The sequence below is a fragment of the Mugil cephalus genome, chromosome 15 (assembly GCF_022458985.1).
Source record: "Mugil cephalus isolate CIBA_MC_2020 chromosome 15, CIBA_Mcephalus_1.1, whole genome shotgun sequence".
Taxonomy (NCBI): Eukaryota; Metazoa; Chordata; class Actinopteri; order Mugiliformes; family Mugilidae; genus Mugil; species Mugil cephalus.
Window position 1 is genome coordinate 21,940,817 of NC_061784.1, and position 15,099 is coordinate 21,955,915.

General features: G+C 39.1%; 1 protein-coding gene across 1 annotated transcript in view; it reads right to left on the reverse strand.

The window, feature by feature from the left end:
* Positions 1–3,477: 3,477 nt before the first annotated feature.
* Positions 3,478–15,099, reverse strand: part of stk32a (serine/threonine kinase 32A) — a 65,967-nt gene continuing 54,345 nt past the window's right edge. The window contains exons 11-13 of the mRNA XM_047608050.1: positions 13,717–13,845; positions 7,103–7,167; positions 3,478–5,743 (exon numbers count right to left, since the gene is read on the reverse strand). Coding sequence (XP_047464006.1) covers positions 5,626–5,743; positions 7,103–7,167; positions 13,717–13,845 — 312 coding nt within the window. The 3' untranslated portion in view covers positions 3,478–5,625. The remainder of the gene's footprint in view (positions 5,744–7,102; positions 7,168–13,716; positions 13,846–15,099) is intronic.

Genomic DNA, 15,099 nt, shown 5'->3' on the forward strand with positions numbered 1-15,099 from the left:
CGGACTAGTTAACCTCTCGTGTGTTATTTAATTATTTGACATGAAAACATTTATTATGCACCAAAATTTGACATAAAAATATAATACATCAATACACAGAATAATAATCAATCAGTGTCAATTAGTACATTTCCTTTTTTTTGGCAAAATGATGTCAACTCACAGACTTCTTTCATTAAAAATGTAAAAGTAGGCCACAATATATTATAAAGTATGAAATGACTTAGATCAGGGATGAATTTTTTATTAATTTGAGTGCACACATACTGTATATTTGCACCTACATGATTTAATTTAAAAAATTGAAAAGAAATGAAATATCTGAATAAAACAGCACAGTATTGTCCACTTTATGGGGCGGTTTATTTGTCTTTCCCATGCGTAAACATCTACTGTTTTTATTCGGCCGCTAGGGGACGTAACTGAGCATCACACAATTTCATGTGCACGACCGCACCGTTATTAGTGATGTTCGATACCACCGATTTCCCTTCTGACCGATACTAAGTAAAATTCAGGCTGGTATCGTCGAGACACCCGAATGTGTCGGGTAAATCTAAAATAAAGTAAATCATAACTTAAAGAATACAAGACATCAGAATGATTTATTTATTTATTTTAAACACTGAAGTATATTGAGGTAGTCGCCTCATTTACTATATAGCTGAACTTATACAACAACAGAAAAAAAACACAATCAGGACACAATCATAAAAAATATGTAAAAATGCTGTTAGACACACTAAAAAACAAAAAATAAAATAATAAGACCACTACAATAAAATGTCTGTCTGAAAACTTTCACAAGGTTCCTACATGACCACCAATGACTGAAGTATGGGAAGTATCGATATTTTGACTTGAGGATCGACAGCATAACAGCGGTAAATAAAGAGGAGAAGAAGACGGGTTTAAATCAGCAGCGGAAGAAGAAGAAGAAGAAGAAGCGTGCACGATGGCAACAGCTGATTGAAGAAGTGGTTATACTCGCACTAGTCTATATTTGCCACAGAAACGGATAATAACCTCACTTAAGTTGCACTTTATGTGCTGGTGGGAGGCCGAGGGAACTGTCTACGGCTATAAATACTACAAGTTACCTGAAGAAACACCTGGAGTTAGAGGCTAAACGACCTCTTGCTAGCAAACAGACGGAAGATGACGGCAAAATCCCTGTTCGATCAAGTGACAAGGTAAAAACAAATCTCTAATGATTTAGTCCTATTGTTAAGGTATAAACACATTTCCACCAATAGTTCATTTAAGATGAGACACTACAGGTGGTGTTAGAGGTGATTCAGTGATTACAAATTGTTTTAATTTGTGAAGTCAGTTGTGTTTGCAGAGGGATTTTCATGGTTGTTGTCACATCATCTCAGAATACTTTAATAGTTAAGTAAAACAACAATGTGGGTGGTAATGAACAAAGCGCCAACTAAGAAAAATATGAATAGAAATATATAAAGTTATGAGTCACTAGAGATTTGTGTCTCGGTGTCTGAAGAAAAATCATTCACGGAAGACAACCTTTAAAACTATGCAACTATCTAATATACAAAGTAGATTAAAAGAATACAAGTGAAAGTATTAAAAGGACTATTCACCATGACAAAATATTGTGCACCTTCATTTTGTAATGCCCTGTCGTAAATATTTATTTTGGTGAAAGTAACTAAAAAGTAATGAGTAACTTATTACTCTACACAGAAGGTAATATTGTAAAGAAACTTATTACTTTCAAGTGCAAGTAACTTGTAATATGAAATTAACTTGCCCAGCACTGGCGGACGCAGGAAGAACATGCAAGCTCCACCCAGAAAGGCTCCAATTGGACTCGAACCCGGACTTTCCCTCTTGCTGGGAGGCATCAGCGCTAACCACCGTGCCGCTGTGCTGCCCCGACCCACACATCACTAACAGCTATAACTAACTACCGGTTAGTTCACAGGTAATTCAGTTTGCAACACACGAGGCATTTGCATATTAGTTCCTATTAATTAGGCTGTTTGTTAAACCACAGGTAAGTCGCAGTTTCACCTCATGCAAAGATGTGGTTAAAAAGAATCTGCCTTTGGTTTGAAAATAACACCGGCTATGTGGACACTTAATGTTTTGGTTCAGTGGTACAGGGAGGAATGAACTGAAGTTGACTGTGCAACCCTGTTCCATTTAGGTGGACTGGAACCCTGGTGTAGTTTGAGCTGGCTCACTGGAACTTAATCTTATCTTGATTTGGCATATCAAAGTGGAAAAAATGGGTCTCTGCAAAATGCATCTGAATTTAGCGCTCTTGTAAAGGTGGACTTGGTTTAAAGTAGTGATGTTCGATACCACCAATTTCATGTAGTAGTATATTTCAAATCATAGCTTCATTAAGAATACAAGAGTCATTTATATGTATTAAGGCAGTGGCCTCATTTACTATGTAGCCAAGCTAATATAACAATAGAAATCCCAAACAGAGACACAATCATACAATATGTGTGAAAATGGTAAAATAATAAAAAACATTAAAATGTTGTTTAATTATTAAGAACTATGTCACATGCACAGAATTCAGGATATCCTGCAGATGACAGGTCCACACCCAGTCAGTCCTGCTGAGTTACTAGAAGTGGGAGGTTCCACACGCACTCGCCTCCACCTTTTAAAACTCCCTCGAGGTCCCATGTGGGTTGTTAAGTGGTGGGTTAATGCGTCCTCATGTTATCACAGTAATCATGTCACATGGAGGAAACGAGGACTGGGTAACTTCCTTCATGGAGCTGAGTCAGCAACCTCAGGCTGAACTGGAGTGGTCTGTCATTACACAGTACCTGCACTTTAGTTGTTTTCACTCGTCCTTTGCTTTATTTAAATAAAAAAAAAGATTAAACGTAATCAAACCACAGCAAGTATTTCTTTTGTAAACTTCTCCGTGATACGAGGTTTGCTGTTTATATCTGCAGAGGTGCCAGGCGGATTAGGGACGCATTTATCGAGAGAAAGTCCTCCGCCCTCGAGTTCAGCCGTTAATGTGGGGAAAGTGCTGGCTCAGCTGAGGCTACGAGTCTTCCAGATGACCTAGGGAACTGGTGGCCTCAGATCCGTTAACTGGAGATGTGGGCTGGCGAGAGGGGACAGGAAGCGCACGTAATGCATGTCAGATACCGCGAGGGTGCTTTAATAAGGAATGCCCAGAGAAGTGTTAAGAGAACCTCCCAACACTTTTCCAAATTAGATCAGATATAAGTCAGGGTAAACTAAGCTGCAGGAGCGTTTTAATTTCTGGTTCTCAACCTGCCATATTTTACAATGAATCAGTTTTTCTTTCACACTCTTCTATTAATCTTTAATTGCACTACTAGTCAGGTAAAACTAGGGGGCAGCATTGTATTTATAGCATCAATCAACCATCAACTTTGTCCCATTTTTTTCCTCAATTACTTTATCAAAATACAGAGAATAAAGTGAAATAAAGCACAAAATCGAGTCAGATGGGTTCAGAAATAAAACAAAGTTATTATTTAAGGCACACCTTAATAGTTTGCAACTCCATCACATTTGATTACAATTAACACACAGTGGAAACTGAAGGACAACAAAACTGTAATAGGGGTGAGATACACGGACTTAGAACAGATTACATTACCTGGGTTAAATATTATTTGTCATTTAAAGCTTTGTGGAAGGGTAAAATGCATTTCATCAAATGATCACCACCTTTAATGCTTTTAATGCAATGACCCCAGTTTATTTGGTACTCTCAATTATGATCACCATTCGCAAATATTATTTACTCCAGGTAAATCTAGGAACAGTTCATCCTTAAGTTATCCCACTTTATCTTACAACTTATACAAGAAACCACCGTTGGATCGTAACATTACACTAGTGATGACGACAACAACAGCAACAACACAAAGGTAAGTCAAAACCTTATCTTAGTTAGAAAAGTGCCAATATTAAGGATCTTTGAAATATGGTTCAAATCTAATTACAAGAGATTTCAGTTGGCTCAATAGAGTGAGTAGGAATTTGTAGAAATCACACTTACTTATTGTGGAAAAAATGCTCAGGTCTTTACTATAGTTATTAGGAAATTCAAGGGGATTAGCTGTGTGCCACACATCTATGGTATAAGGCATCCCTCTGCAAACTCCAGAGGCAGGAGTGATTTCTTGGATGTGATTTTAAACAAGTCTATAGCGAATCTTACAGCATAAATGAAGCGTTTTACCTTCCCTCATATTGATTAGTCTGATGCGGAATTTCTGATTACGGTTGAATGTTGTTGCAGAGACAGGCTGCTAATACATTTTCTGCTAAGGGAGCATAGCAAATACAAATTCACAGAATTATCTGGTGGCACAAATATAATTGGTTGCATCCAACACAAAAGAGGAAGGACGGTAAGGACATTAGAAACAAATCTCAGTGCAAGACACTAGATGGAAAATGAACCTTATCTAGGAGATTAATCCTTGTCTATAAAACCATCCCTAAGGGAATAAATATTCACTCACAGCTTTAGATTATTTTTTTTTGTCTCTCTGTGCATAAATGCTACACTTTATGAAGAAGCATGTGCAAAGCAAGGTCCAGTGCAGAACAATTAACATCTACCACCTAGCTTTTCTATGTTTTTATTTGCAGACCGAGTCAAAAGTTAGTTACAAACTTCCAAGGCCGGAGGCTTTTGAAGCTTGACTTCAAAACCAAACTTTGATAGCAGCGCTTCAACTTGAACCAAGTCAAGAAAACAAGCAGCATGTTTTGTCTATATCTGCTACTTACAGAACTGGGGGAATTATACCAAATGCTGCAATACTACCATCTTTGTAAGCTTAATAAGCAAAGCTAAGCATCATGACTACTACAACCATGAATCTGCTGCTATGATAAAGTGAGCCATCCATGCTCAAGCCTATAGTTATTAGTTTGACTTAGAGGAATCTGTGGTTCCATTATTAAGCTCTCCACTTTAATGTTTAGTGTCATGTTTGTATCCCATCTCAATCACACTCATCATATACATCCTTAGACCAATTCTTGTGAAGGTAATTTCCATTTAGCTCTGGAAGTTATATTCAAATATCCAACCAGAAAACGCCTCTGTTAGATTATAAATGTTGAGTGTTCTTGCCGTAACCAAAGCGCATACAGCTGTTGGCCATAGTCGACCAGCCGAGCATTAGCAGCATCGTCTTCTTTTTGGTAGGGAAGTGACTTTATTTTCACTTCAGCCCGTTGCCCAGAGTAGAAGCTGCGCAGACGTCAGAGCACCAGAGTGATGTAAGGGAGCGTGATATGAGTGACATTCTGCTGAGAGTCCTTCTTCTTGGTGAGAGGGAAAAGAAATGCCCAGCTCTAGCGTTGCTGCTGCTTCAGGAGTCCATTTTCCTCCCACAGTTCTCAAGTTCCTGACAATGCATTTTTTTTCTTTATTTCCTTTTTTTTTTTTGTGGATGCACAAGTGCGTACAGTGTTTTATTTGTGTTTGTGTAGACGTAGTGGTGCAGGGACATTGCAGACCAGTTTTAAGTGCCTGTGTTGTGAGAGCGATAGGTGCCTGCGTGTACGTTGCTGATCTACAAGCTTGTGTGAAGGTGCAAGTGATGAGAGGCTAAGACAGAGTCATGAGACCTATCCTGATAAGTAAGCAGCTGGCTCAACGTTGTTGTTCTGTCCATCTTCTATTGCCTTGTTCTTCTCACTTGTGGACATCTCAGAAGACTCTGAGTCCCCCACTGCTTTTCTTGACCTGTTGAATAAAAACATTTCTTATTACTATCTTAATGACACAGCTCTTTAAGATACAGACACAGTCGTTTTAGATGATGCTTATGTCAGCATGTTTGTTAATGTTCTCAGTCTCCAAGTCATTGTAGTTCATTGAAGACGCTTCACCACTCATCATTCTTGAGAAGAGTAGCGAAGCTTCTTCAAGAAGCTCTAGTCCACTTCTCCTAGTTTTCAGATTTTTTTGGACACATTTCTCAGTTATACTTGGATAGGGTTAAGGTCAGGGTTGCTGTGGATTTGTGGCAAAATCCACCGTTGCTCCCCTGTGCCAGCTGGGCATTCACGGGAGAGAACAGAGGGTGGCAGTAAACAACATGTCCCTGGCAGCAGAGCGAGCAAGTGAGTGTCTGTGGCTGAGGAGGAAACATCTTAGCTGGGGAGCATGCTAAGGGTAAGGCTAGCTGAGTAGTTTTAGTAGTCAGTAGTAGGGCTAAGCTAATCTCTCGGTTGAAATTCACACAGTTGCGTGGTGGCTGCATGTGGAGGGGTTTCCTCCTCCTTCTTCTTCTTCTTCTTATTCTTCTTCTTTTGACTAGGCCAGTTAGCAGATGTCTCCTTGTTGGTTGCAAGGACATCTAAATGTGTCTTGCCCCGAATCTTGACAAGGGAGAAGTGTGGTTGACATGTAGTTGCATATCCCATCACTTCTTACTGAACACCCCCCCATACTGTCAGGGAGGTTGAAATGCTTTCCCACTCACACTCTACTGGGGGGTGGGATTACGTGGGTATACTGCTGTTGGCTAGGCTAGTTACTGTACTGGTGTCTTCTTGTTGGTTGCTAGTTGGTAGCTGACTGCTAGCCTGCTGATCGAATTTTGAGTTGGACTGGAATTCTAAATTTTGCCCAGTTTTGCCAGAAACTTGGCACAAGAGATCGTAACATCTTATCCTGTGTAATAATGAATGTATACTTAGACAATTTGCTGTACAATTATATTCCTCTTCATACTGTAGTCTTTCAGCTGTTTTAATTCATTGTTTTACACCAGTTGTAACATTCACTCATCCAAAACAATGGTAAATTATTCAATTTCGAGATGCGTCTCATTCTCAAACATGAACAGTTAGCGTGGGGGGGCACTCACTGTCACTCGCTGTATTTCTGCATTAATCACACACCCACATACTGAGTACAGGCCTCATCTTCTACCACAAATAGACAGTTTACTGTCCTTTCACATCATCCTACATCTTCTCACCAGGCACGGTTACAGTCACTTTAAAACTATGACTGCAGTCTACAAACTACTGAATATTCATATATAACCACACGTTAACAGTGGAGGTGGTTCAGATAGAGCAGAAAGTTCCTTACTTTTCTCTGTTGAAAACAATGAAGTCTCTCTGGACATTATCCAAACGTTGCTGCAACTGTCCATTCTGTGAAAGAGACAAAACACAGAAACACTTAACTTAATATCTTTTCCCTTTAATAAGGTATTGACCTAACTTTAGAGGACACTTATGCTGTGGCGTCCCCACTCGCTTTATGAGCTCATACATATTTGGCCCACTTAATCGTTTGGGAACATCCGGCTCTGTTATGCCATGCTGTCCTCACACTTCAGTACTGTAGTGCCAAGACAAGTAGACAGGTGATTTCTCACTCTCCCAAGGAGGGCAATGAGTAGAGAGATCATAGAGATACATCATCATTATAACACGGTGCTCCTTGATTATGTGAGAAAGACAAAGTTGCAGAGACACAGGGACCCTAAATATAACGCATATTCCAGTTTTAAACCTTCACTCAAAAATCCTCAAGTCCTAAATGGGATCATTTCCTATTAATGTATTAATCAGCCGAGGATACGCAGCCCTCCAGGATTGCACGTAACGTCCCACATGCATGTACGGATGCGCGCCGCTTTCCCTGAAAACTCTGAAATAGATGACGTCCTGCCCAGAGTTGTCAGTCACACAGCCCAGCAGAGAGGTTCTGTACAGGTGCTGTCACAGCAGGGGAGAAGCCACCGGCATCTAAAAAGCCATCAACTAATTTAGGGCAGGAAGACAGAGAGGAGAACGGGGGGAGGCAAACCAGAGGGCAGGAACAGAAGGAGTTGTGTGAGCATGCAGGAGACTGTAGAAGAAAGTGAAGAAATACAAAGCGGGCATGGCATCGGCATGCATATTGATTGCAGGTGAGCTTCTTAGTTTTTGTACTATCACAAAAGAAAATAATAGACTGTGAGAACAGAGTGAGCTGCTGTAAGGGGGATGCAGACTACAAAAGGGACAAAGGAAGGAGGACTACTTGTACTACTACTACTGGGATGTGATGCACACAAGGAATAACAGATGAGACGTGAAGCAGGCTGATGGTATATCACATGTTAGAGGCATAACAGAACCTGACAATAAAAACACCACCTTTGTATAACTGTACCTCACAAACATATAGCATTTTAGTCTCATAGACCAACAACAATCATGAACCCACTGCTCTTCATCACCGTTATGCTTCAACTCAACAAGATATATATCAGACTTAATGCAAGCTTATCTTTTGTGATACTCAGGGCCCCATCCTTCATCTTATCTCACTCTCTAGCCCATATCCGTTTTATCTTTCAATACAACCTATAGCCCTATTCACACTCGTATACCCTGATAGGATAAACAGACCCTTCTTCAATTCAAAGGGTGATAGTAATACATATAAATTTTACAGTTATTGAGACTGAAACAGGACATAATTAACTATTTACCACAGGAAAATAAGCCTTGCTATCTCATCATAGTGACGTAAATTAACCCATTATAGAAACAAAACAAGCATTATAAAGAAGAAAGGAATAATAATTGCAAGTATGGCCGTTCTGTTCTGCAATGCAGTTTTCCTAGGAATACATTAACTACAGTAGATTTCTGGGATGAATGGTCTGTGAATAAAATGGAAGTTTTACCATCACATTTGGGATGTAGCTGGGTAGATGCTTCCACACACAAAATGAGTGGTACATCTTGGATGGTATGCCAACATGCAGCTATTTCAGTCTGTCTGCAAAAAGTATAGGTCTATATATGTGATACAAGCTTTCTTTCTCCTTTTTTGAAGCTTGCTCCATCCTCTGCCACCTTTCTACTGAGTAAAACAGAATTTCCGGGCGTGTCATTAAGTACGTTTACATGCATGTGAAAAGCCAGAATTATCGCATTAATCCGACTTTAACTGGACAATTTACAAACATGTAAACACATTACTCCAGCTTAAATCAGAGTTCTCCTTATCCGATTAAGCCACCCAGATAATGCAATTGGAAATAGATTTTCTGCATGTATACGCCTTAATCGGACTCTAACTGGACAACGCGTGTGCGCATGGTCCACACCCGCTTTGCTGGTGTATGACCCGGGAACAAAAACATCCAAGAAAGCTGGTCACAGAAGAAGAAGGTAAACACAGCTGGTAGAAGAACCACCTGAGGGATAGCGCCATCTTATCTTTTCTTGTATGACGTATTAAGTCTACTGGAAAGGGGGCTGTAATTAATCCGCTGATATATCGCCACCTAATGTGGAGGAGGAGGACATGTTCCTGTCAGTTGTTCAATTTTCTCTGTTGCACGTAAAGTGGGACAAGGACCGCACCCAGAAAGTCAAATTTAGAGCATAGCTCCATTAAGCTGTGCATGCAAATGCACTAATACCGTAGGATTTTTGCTTCTCCATGCCTACTTCATCTTGACTATCGGGAATCAGGTGGAGATTGTAGACTCTTTCCTTAAGGAGTGGGAAAGCCTGTGGCCTTTAAGTGAAGCCACAATGCTTCAAGTGCAGAAAACCAACCACCTGTTCGTCTCTCTCTTTGTCTCTTCTTTTAGCTCTTTATTTGATGTGTTTAAGAAGGTAGAGAAGCTGATTATTCTAAATGCGAGACTACACTTTCCATTTAATGGGAAAAAACCAAAAGGGAGTGCTTTGCTGGATGGGAGCCCAAAAGAGACATTTCTCAAGGTCCACGCCTGGGTTTCTGTCTGAGACTACTAATGTGTATAGTCCTTTAAATGGGAACACTGTATGGACATTGCCAAATGCATACATGACACATGAAACATCAAATGTCAGTATACTCTATATTGTTGAATATGGTGAATAATAATAAAAAAAAATGGGAATAAGAATGCTCAAACTATAAGTTGAGCAGTGCAGACATGTTTTGCATCAGTGAGTTTTCGTTTGAGTATCAAAGTCTATGTAGAACAAGTTGTACTTCTTAGGCTGCAACAGTTTGGCTGCGTCTGGTGATGTCCCTGCATTCAGAACGAATGCGAGCCAAAACTTAGACTCTGCACTTTTAATCAGTGGCACACACGGAGCTGTATCCCCTAGATACACAAGCAGCTGCCTCCCTTCCAGCGGCCCATCAATTTACCTGACTCTAATACTAATTAAATGGATTTCCGTTACTTCTATACAGCGTCTGTTTACTTAGAAGCAATCACACATTCAGTTTTATAACATTTAATTATTTCCTCGAGCCAGCGATTGGAAAGGATTGGAGAGAATGTTAACAGCCTCTTCCGCAAACTACTTTGTCATCTTGAAATACTGATGACTAGGTTCATATTCACCGTGTAGTTTTGTCTGTTGTTACAAAGATTTTACTCTTAAAACAGGCAACTGCTGCATCAATGAATATTTCACACTACCAAAACAATATAGATCTGGTTGATAATAGCATTGTAATATAAAAGTCATATTGTCATATAATTTAAAAGTGTCAGAAATTAGAATAATAGTCATGTAAAACCATGTTATCACTCCCTGATACCTGAAAAGTGCCTGGTAAATTACCAGCTATTTTGTAAAAAAAAACAACAACAACAACAAAAAACACCATCTTACCAAAGGGAAAAGCTTGATTCCCACAAAACAATTTAAAAATGGCATAGAGAGGCACTTGTCCAGACAATGCGCTAGTGCTAAGCAACAATCTACGAAGCAACCATCTAGCATTGTCTCATCCATGAGGCAATACCCTGATAATACCCATATCAATGTGGGTATTACATTAGCAGCAAGTTCTCAGCATCAACAATTATTCTTATTCACCTTCTCCACAGCTGTTATTTAAGATAGGTGTCTTCAACATTTTTCAGGCCAAGGACATCCAACCTGATGGAGACACTAAGTATTGCCTATTATATGTGTGTGCTATTTATAAATATATATTATTATTATCATTTTGCATTCAGTACTACGCTATAAAAATAATACATCGTGCAACTGCTGTTTATATATAGATATAGAAAGTAAGTAGAAAATAATTGAGAGATTGAAGTTTTAACCTTCTCTTCTGCAGCGTACCTCTGGGATTTCACCTGGGGACTGAAACAATTTATAGCCAATTGTGGAGAAGGTGACAGAGTCAACGTGTAACATGCAGCCTCGTGATTGGCTTAGCTTTAGATTGACAGGTCTGGTGTGGGGGCTCTGTATGAAGCTGATGTTGAGACAGTTCCTTAATTGCTGAATGAATGAAGTGTTGACTGTAAGGTAACATCTTCTGCCTCCATTTACCCTTTTACTAAAATATGTTGGATTTGTGTTAATGCATAGGAGTATTGTGGGAAGAAATTAAAAAAAAAATATATATATATAAAAAAGGTCTAATCAACCAAAAATTTTTGCGAGACCCGTTGCAGTACCTCCATGGACCACCTAGGGGTTGCAGACCCGTGTTGAAGATCTATGATTTAGGTGTGCATTATGCAGATAAAAGCGATTAGACATATTTCCAATGTATCTCACACGTGCAGTGTGTGAGATACAGGACTCCTATTATCAGGAGAAAGGTCTATGTCTGTGTGTTTTTGTCTGTGCAGAATGGAAGTCCACAGACTTATTTAGTTTTCACAGCAGGTCGAATTTTCTGCCGTATATTATCTGTGATTTAATTGAGCCAATTCCATGCTACATTATGAGCGTAGCAGTGGAAAGAAGGGGGAGGCAGAAAGATAAAAGAGCAGCTAGAAAAATGGATTAGGAAGGGCCCATTGACTGAACAGGGCAGCGATGTGTAGACGGCATATTGGACAACAAAGGAAGAGAGTGAAGGTTGGAAAGGAGACGAGGAAAATGACAAGAGACTGGGAATATGGAAAAAGAATACAGAGCAGCCCCAGGGTAATGAGTGAGAGGAGGGCTGGGACAGACATTAGGGAAGCTTTCTTCATTCAATATTGATCTGCTACGCTTCAGCAGTGCTGTACGGACATCTCCATCTCTCTTTCTCACATACACGTCAAGCACTCACTTTTTCTTTGTCTCTTATATGAATCCATCACAAGTGGCCCCAGAGGCCCTCTGTAAATGGATATGGTAAAGTGTTGCGCAAACACAAAATGATATTTATAGACCGTAAGGCGAGTCGTCTCCCGGACTCCCTGACAGACTGGCAGACCAGTGCACACGGCAAAATATGATACCAGAAAAGGATGTTTGACCACATCATCTAGACCAAGCTCCCAACAGGGAGAGACAGAAGTTTTCAAACACTATTCCTACTTACAATTAATGAAATGCATTCTCTATAGCCTGAATGCATTTCAAATGCATCGTCTTACAGCACGGAGGACCAACTCTACGCTATAATAATTAAAAATTAATTTTATTTTAATAAATAAAAATAACTTAATACATAAATATATTTGCCATAAGTAAATAAATTCCTGCTATTGCTATTTATTTATTGTGCTTATTGATGCAGGCATATAAGGCTGTAAGATGATGCAATTGAAATGCATTCAAATCAAGAGACGATCAGAGACTGAGTTTCTTGCAGGACTTCCAAGTTTCTTCATAATTCAGGGAAAGAAATTACCCTGAAAAACAGAGGAGGGGATTAGAAAAAAAAAGAAATATATTACTCAGAAAAACAGAAATAATTAGCCTGAAAAACATCCAAAGAAATATATTAGGAAAAAAAAAAACAGATTTAGAATTTTTTTTTTTTTAGTGAATGCAAAAAGCTTCCATACACAGTAACTAAAGCTGACAAAAGTGTAAAATGACCTCTGGCTTGCAGTGGAGTGACGCAGGAAGTAGCAGAAACATAACTATGGATAGTAATTATCCCGTGCAAACATGAAACACCGATCATTTCTGAATCACATGACGTCCCCAGTTAAAGGCTGAAGTCTGCCACGGCTTCAGTCGACAGGAATAGTAATAAGTAAGTACGAGTTATTGTATCTGTTATGCACCGTCACATTAGCGGCTTTTGTATGCGTACAGATATTTTATGTTCGTGCCAATGGACAAATGTGCACTCATGGCAAGTAAATAAAGAAAAATAAATAATACTAAAGACCCCAGCTCTGCTGAACTGCTGAGACTGCAACAAGGCAAAAATAATATTTATGATATTAGACAGGAAGTAATAAACTTTCCAGGTGACTGTGTTCTTTGCCTTCTTAATACACACAGACACACTTCTTAAAAGCACTCTAGACATATTTAAAAGACAAACTAAAGTAACTTATCATCTGTAGCAGACGGAGCCAGTTTTCTTAAATGAATAACGAACAGTGAGAAACTGAGAGCTGGTTTATTCATCCTCAGTGAATCATATTATACACACTCACTAGATTTAGTGAAATTTATAACCACATATTTATTTTATCCAAAACTGACTGACGTAAGATTTCTCTTTCTTTTTTTTCTTCTTCTTTTCACAAATTTAGACATCGGTTTTCTGTGTCATATTATCAACCAATACTAGTTGCTCACAGAAAACTTCCTAAACCCTCTATTGAAAAAAAATTAGGTTGCAAAATTTAATTTTAAAAAGTTGCTGTTAATGTCTTCTATAAAACTTTTGCGCTACTAATTCACCCCAGATTGGACCCTCTGGCGGTCTGGTACTGGCCCACAGGCCGTACGTTTGACTCCCCTGGTCTTGTGTAAAATGTGCGATCATACCTGTGGAGACCCGTCAGACCCCTGGTCCCGGGTCTTTCTCGCGAGCCTTTTCTTCTTCTTGTGTAGTGGCTTGGACTCCAGGATCATTTCCTCCAGCTCAAATGTGGGGTCACAGTTTAGTCTCCGTCTCTGTAGAAACAAAGACACACAAACAGGTATGTTGTTGTTGTTGTTGTTGTGTCACAGTGTCTTTAGATTAAAACATGACACAAAAATGTGTCCTGTACTACCAGTGAAAGTCATTTCTAGCTTCAAAAACACAACATCGAATTTACAGAAAGAGCTGCACCTCACACAGGACGTCCCACCACCAGTGTTGCCATGGATACCTTGAAAAAGTAATCTGATTACTGATTACCCCTTTAAAAAGTAACTTAGTTGCTTTACTGATTATTTGATTTTAAAGGTAACTAAATTAGATTAAAGGTTACTTTTTTAGTTACATTCAGCAGCTGCCGACCACATAAATAAATAAATAAATAAATAAATAAAATATGTTTTTATTAAAGAGGCAGCATTTCCTCTACATGTTGCCCGACCAACTCTCCCCAACTCACTGGTTTTGCTCCAAAGTCTTGACTTAGAGACTTTTAGGTCTTTTTTTATTATTAGTTTTTGATCCCTGCCCCTGGGAGCAAATCGGCGAACCTCTGACCCCTCTTTCCTTCCATTGTTATTTATGTTTGTGTCTCTGCTTGGTATTACATGTGAGTCGTGAGTCGCTAAAAACGTGACCTGTCGCATACGTGGCGTCACACCCCGAGAAGAAGAAGGAAGCAAAAATATAAAATGGGGAAAAATAGTAACGCACAGTAACTTGGATAAGTAAGTTTAATCTGATTACTGGTTTGTAAAGAGTAACTGGAAAAAAGTAGTCAGATTAGAGTAACGCGTTGCTAAGCAACACGTTACAGGCATCACTGCCCATCACCCAAACAAGAAAAGCTGGACGTTGGTGCAAAACCAGTGAGTGGGGGAGAGATGAAGAAGTTGGAATACGCTGAAGAGGAAATCCTCATTTTTCATTTAAAAATATGTTTTTTAAGTTAAAGCTGGTAAAACACACTTCCAATAATGTGAGTATTGGCAAAATCTAACTTAGTTACTTTTAAAATCAAATCATCAGTAAATAAGTAACTACTTTTTAAAGGAGTAATCAGTAGTCAGATTATTTTTCAAGGTAACTGTGGCAACACTGTTTACTACTAAACATCCTTATTTATGATGCATTGAACACAGTTACGTGACAGAACAAATCAGGGTCAAGACTGACTGAATGTCAGGAAATTAAAAGAAAACATGGTTGTTTTTTTTCTTCATGTTCCAACATTAATGGGAACTAAAGGGGGGACAGGCCTGTAATTAAAAAAAAAAAGCCACACT